Source organism: Anopheles cruzii, chromosome 3 (genome assembly GCF_943734635.1).
Source record: "Anopheles cruzii chromosome 3, idAnoCruzAS_RS32_06, whole genome shotgun sequence".
In the NCBI taxonomy this organism is placed as follows: Eukaryota; Metazoa; Arthropoda; class Insecta; order Diptera; family Culicidae; genus Anopheles; species Anopheles cruzii.
Genome location: NC_069145.1, coordinates 73,403,551 through 73,415,881, shown reverse-complemented (window position 1 = coordinate 73,415,881; position 12,331 = coordinate 73,403,551). Strand labels below are relative to the sequence as shown.

General features: G+C 45.9%; 3 protein-coding genes across 3 annotated transcripts; all 3 read left to right on the top strand.

Moving 5' to 3' along the window:
• The first annotated feature begins 1,991 nt into the window (after nt 1-1,991).
• On the top strand, nt 1,992-3,942 carry LOC128270952 (uncharacterized). The gene is made up of 2 exons (XM_053008382.1): nt 1,992-2,168; nt 3,069-3,942. Exons 1-2 carry the CDS (start codon nt 2,053-2,055, stop codon nt 3,940-3,942), a joined length of 990 nt encoding a protein of 329 aa, XP_052864342.1. The 5' UTR covers nt 1,992-2,052.
• A 746-nt stretch (nt 3,943-4,688) lies between these two features.
• LOC128271788 (glutathione S-transferase 1-like) lies at nt 4,689-5,519 on the top strand. The gene is made up of 2 exons (XM_053009429.1): nt 4,689-5,081; nt 5,156-5,519. Exons 1-2 carry the CDS (start codon nt 4,731-4,733, stop codon nt 5,483-5,485), a joined length of 681 nt encoding a protein of 226 aa, XP_052865389.1. The 5' UTR covers nt 4,689-4,730; the 3' UTR covers nt 5,486-5,519.
• A 1,004-nt stretch (nt 5,520-6,523) lies between these two features.
• On the top strand, nt 6,524-7,527 carry LOC128271789 (glutathione S-transferase E14-like). Its single transcript, XM_053009430.1, has 3 exons — nt 6,524-6,753; nt 6,817-7,023; nt 7,081-7,527. The coding sequence occupies exons 1-3, from the start codon at nt 6,592-6,594 to the stop codon at nt 7,390-7,392; spliced, it is 681 nt and encodes a 226-aa protein (XP_052865390.1). The 5' UTR covers nt 6,524-6,591; the 3' UTR covers nt 7,393-7,527.
• Nucleotides 7,528-12,331: the final 4,804 nt, after the last annotated feature.

The following is a 12,331-nucleotide window of genomic DNA, read 5'->3' as shown; positions in this document are numbered from 1 at the left end:
TAAAACTGTGGAGCAATTTCCTCAGTACACCCATGTGTATTAGGTGAACCTCGTCCCCCACAAGGAAATCCTCCACCATGTCCACTTGCAAATGTACCAATGGCGATTGTACATTGACTCTCCTCCTGTCTTCACCCTCACCAATTACTTCATCCGCATGGTGGCCGTCGTATTTTAATGCGCGGAACATGCTGTTGGTTCTCCGCTCAGCTGTGTTGATGGAGTACGACATATGCTTATCCTCTCTATGCGCAACTAGCGTGCATTTGTGGCACCCCATCTGTGAGTCGTAGTATACTGTCGCTAAAAAACAAAACGCCATTATGACACATCCGCCAATCCTTAGGGTTGTCCCTCCGGAGCTTACCTTTGATAAGTGAATGAACTATGGGGTTGCAATAGAATGCGCGCAGCTTAAGGAAGGCCCGATCGATAGCGATGTTTTCTTCGCACATTTTTTTTGCCTCTATAACGAACTGCTCGAGGAACTCCTCCATCCTTTCGGGCCGCTTCTCCCCCGTGTACGCACCGATCACAAACGGTTTCGCCTGTTGTTGCTTAGAACCGTGTACCCGGCCTAGGATGGTCCAAACTACCGTTTGCGGGTGTGAGGAAAGCGACACCTGGCCAACATGTATGTCTATGTCGACATATGTGGCACCGCTTTCGTTGGTATAGTTTTTCCGCAGTCCGTCCTCTGCAAATAAGTGAAAAATAAGATGAGCGCAAATAACGAAATGAGTACTAACTAAATACTAACCCAAGCCGCGGTGCCAGTACTGACCACCCTGGATTTGTCGTATCGGAGAAATTATCGTTGGCACTTCTAAAACTGCCCGCACATCCACCGGCATTCCAGGGTAGTCTGGTTGCAGCAAACATAGCATTTGTCTCGTGACGTTCGGGCCCAGACGGTTTTCTACGGCCATTTCCGCTATTCCCTTACAAACACGTTGAGCTCGGGCGCGCTGTGCTGCGGGTAGCGCTTTAAAGGCAGAACGCTCAGACTCCAATGCGTCAGGATCGCTTACGCTATGGTACTTTCCGTCGTCCGCAACCAGGCCGCGTATTATCTGGCCAACGCCTACGATCTCATCAGTAATCGCCGGAGCCAGCCCACTCCCGCTTGGCGTCGGATCTGCTTGGCACGTGCCTTCTCTTTTTATGTCCCGCTCACCCTGCATTCTTTGTGTATCGTTTTCTGGAGACGCTCTCGCTCTTTTTGATCCCCGAGGCGGTTCGTGAAGAGAGGACATCTGTGGATTAGGAAGCAAGTGTTGGAGTTCTTCGTCTGCAATTTTCACCAGAGGTCCACAGAACTGCTACGCTCCGCACGTTGTCGCTTCCACAATGCTTAATTTTTTGGTACGTTTTACCACCGTTTCAATTATGCAAGAGAGAGAAGAATAAGACTTACCTTAAGTGTATTCCAATATGTTAGATTTAGCCGATTTTGAACACGACAACGGGCTTGTTAACTGCAATCAGCACGCTGCAGTGTTTGCTTTGCAATAAACGTTGCGGTGTTTGCCGGATACAACAATAATGTCGCAGAAAATTGATATGAGTTAAGGGAGCGTTTGAATCGGTGAAAATGCTGCAACCTTTCGTTGGCTGGGCAGATTAACTTTCACAGTGTGATCGGTTTGAACAAATTAATGCAGTTTTCAGTGGTTTGTTTATTCGTGTTTAGGCGGGCCTTCACATGATGACAGCTGTCAGAGCGACGCTGCACGAAATTTCCACATGATTTCACCGTCGTTAGGCACTCAGCGTCATCAAAGGCCAAAATAAAGTAAAGTAAAGTTTTGTTGGCATTCGATTGGCGTTGAATGAATCCTTGAATCAGTTGAATCGTTGGTCGCTCACTTTTTTGTCAATATGATAAATGAATTGGATGATGAGGCAGTAGTGCTTATTAGTGCTGTTTTGTTATCAACGAGACGTTGTTGGGTGCATGAAACCAACAAAAAACGGAGAAATATCGGCGAATATCATCGTCTGTGGAAGGAGCTCGAGAGTGACGAAGAACGTTTCTTCGTGTACTTCAGAATGTCCAGAAACAGTTTTGAAGCCTTGTATAATCTTGTGAAAAATCGAATTAGGCGACAGACGACGAATCGCCGAGAGGCTATTGACCCACGCGAGAGATTAGCCGTTTGTTTAAGGTAAGTAACGAAACCAGATACTTTGTACCATTGATAGATATATGTAATCTTATAAGTAAACCGCTATAGCCGTTAACAACACGATGCGAGTCAACGGAAATGTCCTTTTTTCATTTGCCACCTGTTGAAAATGTAAGGACTGACAACGGAATGTTCCGTGCTTCTTTTGCTTTCCACGTATGTTTTTGAACATTTGGGTCATAATCGGAATAATCAATAGCACGGAGGATAAGTTGTAGCTACTTAAAATTTAAACATTTTATTTCTGTTTCTGAGCTTCTTCGATTTGTAAGTCACTTATTAACTGCACGATTGCTAATTTAATTTTTACTTGGTTTGCTGGCTTCAGTTTTTTTGTTGACTCTGCAAAGCTTGCAAACATCAAATCCACATCATCCGGCTGTTTTCGTTGTTGCAGATATTCTATAAGCTTGTCTAAGGGATGGGTTTTCGGCGCTTTAGAATGTCTTGATGAATCGCTATCGTCAAATGATACGTTTGATGATTCTGTTATTGTTGGTGATCCTGTGTTAGTGGATTCAGATCCTGCTGATGGTGGTGATGGAGACATGGTAACGGATTCTCTGACTCCTCTTGCTGATGATGGCGATGGAGAGGTAATAGCTGATGGTGACGATGGTGAAATACTAACGGCATCGAAGGAACCAGCTTCTGTGGCTGGTTTAAAATGTTGCGTTGGAATATTGATGCAAGTTTTGCGCGGTCTGCTGAATTCGTTCAGGAAAGATAGATAATCCAATTGTTTAAGCTTTGTTCTGTTGCCCATCCTTTTCGCACTCGTATATTTTTCCCGTAGGGCCTTCCACTTGTTTTTAGCAAACGAACCTGTAATACATTTTAAAAGTATTAATGTACCTATTTCTCTGGTTTTTATTGTAGATACTTGGCGACTGGAGATTCTTTTCAAACGATTGCTATTTCGTTCCGGATGGGGATATCTACAGTGACTGGTATAGTGGGCCAAGTTTGTGAACAGATATGGAACGTTCTGCAACCTGTTGCTATGCCAGCTCCAACGAGGCACACATGGGAAACCACAGCAGCGGACTTCTACAATCTATGGGGATTTCCTAACTGCGTTGGCAGTATTGACGGGAAGCATGTTAAAGTAATATGCCCCAGCAATACCGGATCGGCTTACTACTGCCACAAGGGATTCTTTTCCGTTGTATTGTTGGCTATAGTAGACGCAAAATACAAATTTCTCGTCGCCGACATTGGGGCATACGGGCGACACAGTGATAGCTCAATATTGCGAGACTCTGCCTTCCACAAGAAATACATCACAAAACAAGCGTTACCACCACCAAAGCCACTGCCAGGAAGAAATGCTACAACCCCACACGTACTCGTTGGAGATGAAGGGTTTGCACTGGCACCTTACCTGATGCGACCATACCCAAGATCAGCAATAGCAACAGACGACCGAAAAAAACATTTTAACATATCATTAAGCCGTTCAAGAAGGGTGGTTGAAAACGCTTTCGGCCTCCTGGCAATGAAATGGCGGGTTTTCGGCAGAGCAATCAACTGCAAAATCACCACAGCAGAGCACATCATTAAAGCAGCATGTTGTCTACACAACTTCATAATAGATGAACATAATCCTGGCCAATCCTCTGAACGCAATAGATTCGAACCCAGCGACACTTCAAACACATTCATACCACTATCTCCAAACAACAGAAGATGTACCGATGATACAATGCAAATCCGTGAGGACTTTGCCGATTTTTTTTCCAATAATGTATGAATAAACATTGTAAACATTGCATTGCATCAACACTGAGTCTAAAGCCCTTTATTTTTAATGATGATAAACATAAAACATGTTTGTGAACACTTGTACTTACTCGACACATTCAATCTCGTGGCTATATCCTCCCACGCTGCATTTTTTTTGGTTAGATCCTTGTAAAAGAAATCAACCGTATCGTATATAAACGGATAATTTCGTACTAACTCCGCCAACATTTCGTAGGTTGGTTCCACCGTCGGTTCCATTTTTGAGCCTTACACAAATGTTTGCTTTCGTCTGCACTGTACCAAGTTGCAGCAGGTAATAATAAAGGCACACTGAATACACTTTAACGTAGCGTTGCAAATGCAAGTAAGGCTCTGTTACGGAATACGAAACTATTTCTGTTGTATTTATTACCTCCGTTTTATTGTTCTCGTCAGTTGTTTACCTTTTGGCGGTTTGATTGGAAACTGCACACCGGCTTCTGACAGTTGTCCTTGTTGCCAGCACATGCTAAAACGATTCTTGGGCGGGCTGCCAGTTGAACATACATAACATTTGAAAAAATAAAAAATTGTTTGATCCACGTCGATGATAATGATAAACATAAACATGCCGGTGAGCTGTTATCTCTCAGCAACACAATCAACAGCGCTTACCGTACAATAAGGTAGTGGCGTAGTGGCACCAATACTGTTCTGCCACATCTAAATGTGGCGATAGTGCTAAGCGATATGGCAATGTTTGAGGAACCACTCGGGATTCTGGGCTAGTCACAGCTATACCGCGAAAGAGCCACCATGCCGAACATTAAGCTCTACACGGCGACTCTGAGCCCACCGGGGCGGGCAGTCGAGTTGACGGCGCATTTGCTTGGATTGCCGCTCGATATTGTTTCAATCGACCTGATGGCAGGTGATCATCGAACAGCCGAATTCCTGAAGCTGAACCCTCAGCATACGATCCCCGTGATCGCCGATGGTGGCATCGTTCTCCGTGATAGTCATGCGATCATCATCTACCTCGTGCAGAAGTACGGGAAGAAGGAACACTCCCACCTCTACCCAGAGGATCCGGTCACTAGGGCAAAAATCAACGCTGCGCTACACTTCGACTCCGGCGTGCTGTTCTCGCGGCTGAGATTCTACTTCGTAAGTAGCGGGGTTCCCAGTTCCTTCCTGGTTATGTAAGTGACAAGGTCCTCATTTCCGTCCCCGCAACACAGGAACCAATCCTTTACGGTGGATCCTCGGAATTGCCCCAGCACAAGATCGATTACCTGAAGAAGGGCTACGAATTGCTGAACGATGCCCTGGTGGACGACTATATCGTCGGGAACACACTAACGTTGGCCGATCTAAGCTGCATCGCGACGATTGCCACAATGGAAGCCTTTTTCCCGATGGGCGATCGTGCCAACTACCGGAAGCTAGTCGCCTGGATCGATCGGATGAGCCGGCTGCCTGATTACGATCGGCTCAATCAGCAGGGTGCGGTCGAGTTTTCCGAAATGTGTGAGTCTTTACGACTGGACAATGCGGCCAAAGGGAAGTAAAGAGCATGGCCGCCAGAACATTCAATAAAATTTTGCCTCGAATGTTTGAAAATCTACATAAAAAATCACGCGTCTCACGCATACTTTGCAGCGGCCATTCGAACAAGACGCACACAGAGCCAGAGTGGCCTAAAGCGGCCGATTGTTTACCAACAACTCCCCCTGCACACACAACCGAGCAACATATCCACGGTTCGAAATAGATATGTTGCTCGCTTGACCTTGAAAACGTGGCGTCCAATTTTGTTCGCCGATGGACCGTGACAAGACCGGGTTTTTTTGTTTGCCGGTATGCGATCGAGTATTTACGTTTAGGTTTTTGTTGGTTAGATACTCCCAGGGCATGTGCTAGGAACTATGAGCGAGTCCTTGCGATCTGTGGTCCGTCTTTCCATCCGGTGCAATCGTAAAACTGTGTGTCCGTGACACGATCATCTTCTGTTTAACATATGGCCAAAATGTTCTCCTCCGTGGTTGCGGGTGACGCACAGTAGAACCATGGCACAAATACTCCCGCAGTCGACGAAGAAACGAAGAAAATCAGATAAGGCACCCCACCGTTTGGAACTTTATTCACGTCTCGGCATTTCATCAGTTGTAAGATTACCACGTCAAGAGAAGATCACGGGCGGCTAAGGTCAGATTGGCAACACACGGTAAGTTGTGTTTGCTTTTCCCAAAACAGTTTGGGGATCAGTTGTCTTGACAGCCGCGCCACTCCTCCCGTAATGCGTGGATTAAATTAGATCGGTTCCTATGTTTAAAGTGGATTGGCTTCAAGAATAACATTAGGTCGATACAATAGAATGGCGCACTTTGTATCTTTATGCTTCATGGCGCTATTTAAACGCCGTGGAGTTGCCGCTTGGCATGTGGTGGGCCAGTTTCTGCCTAAGCAAAGATCTCAAATTTCCTATCAACACGTCCCTAAACAGACATTCACGGGACGCCACAAACCGCAAACCACACTCATGCGCTCCAATTTCGCAGCTTCAATTAAACAAATCAAACCTCCGTAGATCGTTGATAAGTGAGCCACCGTCGGTGGGTCGATCGAGGCCGATCATTAGTCTTTCGGCTTTCCGAGCATCCAGAAGAACAACGCAATGGAAGCATCTCAAAAACGACTGGTTCTTTACTACGACGAGGTAAGCCCTCCGGTGCGCAGTGTCCTGCTGACGATAGCCGCGTTGGACCTAAAGGATCGGATCGAGCATGAGCACGTGAACCTTTTCGCCGGTGACCATTTGAAGAGTGAGTTCGTCAAGGTATGGTGCCCCGTGGTGATGCTTTGGCGATGCAGGCAATAAGGAATGCGTTCCGTTTCGTAGATCAATCCATTGCACACGGTTCCGGTCCTGTGCCATGGTGACGAACTAACAATTACCGATAGTCACGCAATAATGATGTATCTATGCGAGATGTTCGCCGCCGAAGGAGACGATCTGGCCGTGTCCGATCCGGTGCAGAGGGCGAAAGTGTTCAACCGGCTGTGTTTCAACAATGGTTTCCTGTTTCAACGTGACGCAGAAGTGATGGTACGGTATGGTGAGTAGATTATTGATTTGTTTTTAAATTAATGATACCCATTCTAGCGCAAAATCTTTCGTGGACAAATTTCGCACGTTTGCTCGAGCCACACGGACCCGATCGCCGAGATGATCGACGTGCTCGAGCAATATCTGCAGCGCACAAAGTACGTTGCCGAGGATCATCTTACGGTGGCCGATTTCTCTGTCGTGGCCACCGTTAGCACACTGAATCTCATCTTGCCCATCGATGGTGACCGTTGGCCACGGGTTCACGGGTGGCTCGAAACCATGCGTACCCTGCCGTACTACGCCGAAGCCAACGGGGCCGGGCTGGAAAAGCTGCGCGCAAAACTGTGTACGAAAATTGATATTTAGCTAGAATGTGACAAACCCCCAAACGGTGACACAGTGATAATAAACGGAAATGGCTCACAATTTCATGTTCAGTTAGTGTTTTTTAATTACTTCATTGTGCATAACATAAACGCTCCGGTACGCGTTGTGAGTAAGAGTAAAGCATTCGTTTAATGTATCTGTTTAGAGAGGAGGCTTCTATTTTTGCGTGAATGCCACGAAACTGTGCACCGATAAAGTTGACACCGTCCTCAAGAAGCTTCTAAGTGTTGGGCCTCTTTATTACATACGAAATATACATAACAACCAACGAAGCCATAGAGGACGCCTGTGTGGGCGCCTGTGTAGTGTCCCCTACTGCTCTGCATTCTTTGCCCTCCCGAAACGCTCTTCGGTTTTACTACGAAATTCGCTACGCTTCACGCAGGTTCTTAAATCTCATTTCGCAAATTCACTCTAGTGCTCAAAGCAATACTAATATCGTGTTGGAACTCGTGGCCCAAAAAATGCTCGCGCTGGCTCAACGAGAGATTTCTGTCCGCTCGATGTCTGGTACGCTGTGCTCTAGCAAAGCACGCGGACGATTTGTACGATTCGTAGTGTTCCACATGAAATCTTTCAAATTTCTTCGCTATCCGAATTCATTAATCGTTGATCAGCATGGCCAGCAAGCAATGCAATGCATTATTTACACTTAAGAAGACTCGTTGAAACTGGCACCGTTTTGTCGGTTTAATTCGTTCACTTTCCCAATTCATTGCATGCCGTACAAGCGACCGCCCTCGGGTATGGTTGGAAAGTAATAGCTTAATTCTTACCCTATCGTACTACTAAACTCCGGTTCCAGTAGTGGAATCCGGAGGCAGAGGCAGCAAAACGTACCTTGAAACGTAATCCTATCGTTTAGGAGGCACGTTTGAAGACAAACGACACGACAAAAACAAAAAACAAAATAATTAAAACACATAAAAAAACAAGAAAAAGCTTAATGCCTAAAATACGCTGTAACCTCACATACGCAAAATGGAATTGTTTTCGACTTCTTGTCTCGCCTCGGTACTTGTGATTGATCCTTGGTTTTCCGTGTCCGTCAGTCTGTTCCACGAGAAATGGTAGATAGATGGAGCGGTGATGTATCGGTTGACGTGACCTACGCTTGTGTGTTGGATCCCGATTGTCCTATCTCTTTGTTGGAACTCTCCGCGGGGTCAGGGTGATAAAACTGTTTTGGTAATTTGGTGGTAATACGGAAGGGTAAAGAACAAAAAAGCGAACTCCGCACGGCAGCGGCCACACTTTATCATTTCTCTACCATCGATCGCTCGAGGGCCGCCTTCAGATCGGAATCGAACGTGTCGCCCTTCGAGTAATCGCCCGTAAATCGTTCCACGGGCCGCCCGCCGGGCGAAGTGCTGTTGACCGCCGTGGCTTTCTTTAGACTGCCGGTCAACGAGCCACTGTTCGCCAGTGTGGCACCGGACTTCGCTTTGGTTGGTGGGGCCGGAAGTGTTGCAGCATAGGGCCGCTGGCCGGCACCGTTCGCGGTGCCACCGGCAACAAACCCACTGAATGCATCGTCGAATTTGGCCTCGAAATCAGCGCCTCCCAACGTCGCACCGGCCCCAAGCGTTGTGCTGTTGTTGTTGACAAGATTGGTTGCGTCCATGTTCGAAAACTCGTCCTCGAACGACTTGAACGTTGAACTGGAGGGCACAGTGTTTGGAGAGACTGTCGCCAGTGGCGCTCGGAATGCATCGAACAGTGCAGAGTCGGTGGCCGATTTGCTTCCCCCAGTCCCACTACTTCCGTCAAACGCGTCGAACAGCTGGTTCCGCCGGTCGGCCAATTTGTTGGTGTTTTTCGAAAAATTGTCGTTAAATGCATCGAACGGATCGGCCGTCTCCGGTTGCGATGATCGTCCCTGACCGTTCACTGACCCACGACCGCTGCTGCCAGACAGTGTGTTGTTGTTCAGGCGGTTGACATTTGCAGTGGCAGTCTTGGAGTTGAGTCCACTGTCCGCGCTCAACCCCCGGTAAAGTTCATCCAGCTCTTCCATCGACGTGTGGGCCGATTTGTTGAACTTAGCATCAAAACTCTTCACCACGTTATTGTTGTTCAGCGTGTTTGCGACACAGGCAAATGGGTCTTGGGAAAAAGAGAACAGAAAGTGTGGTGCACTGGCAAAAGTAATGCAAAAACAGGCTTCATACCTTCCGAAACGGGTGCGGTGGGGCTGTCATCGGCAAACGGATCCTCGATGTTGAACGGATCTTCGTACCGATAGTCTTTGAACGGATCGTCCGAAAAATCCACCACCGGGGTCGGTGCCGTCACTGCCGGGCTGATGACGATGCGCTGATTCATAGGTGGTGTCGGAGGTGGTACGTTGACTGTGGTACTGATGCTCCACTGCCTAGCGAACGTAACGCCACCAGAAATCGGCACCGTTGCAGTGGACGTCGCCATCACCGACGTTGCAATGGAGACCGTGGCGGGCTTCAGATTCTACTTGACCGCCGCCAGACGACACAATTTTTGTTTTGTACGATTTTAAAAGTGTGAAAAGCAATATTGTATGACGCACGAATGATGATCGAAAGATGGCGCGCAGAGAACGAAAGTGAATAGGTTTAACAATACGGAGCATTTGTTTAAAAATTTGCAAATAAAAGTAGCAAAAGAGAAAACCAAATGCGCCAAAAGGGGGAAAATGGGCAAAAAAAGAAAGAGAAGGAAAAGGAAAACGGTTATAGATAAACGATTGGATAAAATTGGACTGATCATCAAACAAATGTAGCATAACGTATTGGCACGAACTAATCTCACACAATAAAGAAACCAAAGAAGTAGAGAGAAGCGAAGATGAGAAAAGGAAAAAAAAGGACAATAGTGCGAAAAGGACGTGTAATGTAATCGTGCCAAAGAAGAAAGCAAGAAAGAATAAAACGACTACTTTTGTCGGTGCCACGATCGCAGACGAACATAGGTTAAACCAGCGTGCGGACCGAGTAGAAGTTCACTTCTGCCGTTAGAAGCTTGATGATGCACGGTTAATTCGGATATGTTAGCGTGGTACGCGAGACGAAGCAAATAGAGTGTGTCCCTTTGACCTGGCCTGGAACCGGGAAGTCCTGCTAAACGATCGTTCCACGCACACTAATTTACCACTAGAAGTAGACACGTTTGATTGCGATTAACGCATGGAAGAGAATTAGTCATTAGTGCATTCATTCTGATGATACGCCCGACGCTTTATGCGGCCATGCGATGGAATCCGTTGCTAGTGTCAATGGGTTGCGTTCGATGAACGATCGTGCCACTCATATACAGGTGCAACACTACCCTTGAGCACAACCGAAAACACTCAAAGCCCAAAAACAAAACTAGTGTTTCAGCTTCTGTTATGTGATGCTAGAGATGTAAAAGAGTGAGTCGAGTAGACCAACAGTAAAGCTTGGCAATGAATTTACTACATGTATTAGATAGTACAGTGTAAAACAGGTTAGTGCTTTTATAGAGAAGCTGGTTAGAAACATAACAATGAATTCCACAAACACAGTGTTATTGATCGTGTAGAATGGGCTTAGAGTTTGCATTTCGTTTCAATATGATTTGCCTTTGCGATATTTGCCGGAACATCCAGCAGATTAGATAGATTTAGCTTTCTCCCGCCAGTTAAAGACTCACTGCTATAATAAGTAACATAATTAACTATGCATTGCACCATTATTTGGAATTGCTAAAGAACAACGTTTGGTTTTGGATGTAATTAGATCCGGCCCCCGCTCACGGGTAGCCTCACACGACGATGACGTTTGTTTAATACGAGCTATGGTTATATGATTTATCTGCCGCTTCCGCTGTCCTCGTTTCGCGTGAAATTGGTTCTTTGTATATAGACTTTTTCTTATGCTTTAATATCTCGAGTCATGCACCCGTTCGGATACTCTAGTGGCTGCTACTTTCGGGGTGCCACCAGACGCGTAATGTGTACTGCTGTGCGATGACCGTTCGAACAATCGGTTAATTCTAGTTTTTACGTTACGTTAATTATGTATCATTCCACCTGTGTCGAAATATTAGTGCTAGGTACATTCTGGTTCGTTGAAGTATTTCCGGTTCAAAAAGTAAGACCGGTTGAGTGAAAAAAAAAACCATTTGAAAACCTATTCGAAAACCTATTGAGCGAAATGATAGAATAGTGATCCAATAGAATTAAACAAGAAGACAGCTTGGAAGGCATCCTATAAGTGAATTATAAGCTAAACCAAGCATAACTTGGTATCACCAGACCGAAGCGAAAGATCAATTCCTATGTTGACCACTTTGGTCAAACAAATCGTGCCTATAACAGAGGAACACAATGCGCCACGTTGCGCATTCATAGACAGACTCAAAAAGAGGATAACAAACCAACTTCGGCCCTTCAAACATCGGCATGTAGTTCATCTATTTTGAAGTTATTTTCTAACCTCGTTCTAATCTGTCAGGTAAATATCGTTACTTTCGTATGCACTGTTGCTTTTGTATGTAGGGCTTCATAATGTCCCTTTCGTATGACTAGACGATATTCGTTAGTGAGGAGGAATCGGAATTTTGCTGGGTATTTTACTCTAATTTCGGCTCAAGAGTCAACAATGAATGAAAAACAATAAGAACAATCCATACATTGTTCTGCGATATACTACTTCCGATACTCGTTTTCGTTTGATTGGAACCTCGCCTCGAGTGTGATACTGCACCGACTTTCGCGATACGAGAAACGATATATTTTATGTCGAAGCCTCACTTATTCGATGGCAGCGAGAAAGAAACGGGAACGGCATGCAAACTGTAGTGGTCTACACTTTATCGAACGGTGACACTCTGCGCTTCCGATAGTACAAGGGTGTTATCGGAGATTCTAGTGGCCGTCCAACGTTATGGAACGAATGTTTAAGCTACATAGTGCATTGTC

Bases quoted from the DNA above. Each gene is read 5' to 3' on its own strand.
- LOC128270952 (XM_053008382.1), top strand. From the start codon at position 2,053: ATGTCCAGAAACAGTTTTGAAGCCTTGTATAATCTTGTGAAAAATCGA. The intron at 2,169-3,068 runs GTAAGTAACGAA...TTTTTATTGTAG, and splicing joins AGATTAGCCGTTTGTTTAAG to ATACTTGGCGACTGGAGATT.
- LOC128271788 (XM_053009429.1), top strand. From the start codon at position 4,731: ATGCCGAACATTAAGCTCTACACGGCGACTCTGAGCCCACCGGGGCGG. The intron at 5,082-5,155 runs GTAAGTAGCGGG...CCCGCAACACAG, and splicing joins CGCGGCTGAGATTCTACTTC to GAACCAATCCTTTACGGTGG.
- LOC128271789 (XM_053009430.1), top strand. From the start codon at position 6,592: ATGGAAGCATCTCAAAAACGACTGGTTCTTTACTACGACGAGGTAAGC. The intron at 6,754-6,816 runs GTATGGTGCCCC...TCCGTTTCGTAG, and splicing joins TGAAGAGTGAGTTCGTCAAG to ATCAATCCATTGCACACGGT. The intron at 7,024-7,080 runs GTACGGTATGGT...TACCCATTCTAG, and splicing joins AACGTGACGCAGAAGTGATG to CGCAAAATCTTTCGTGGACA.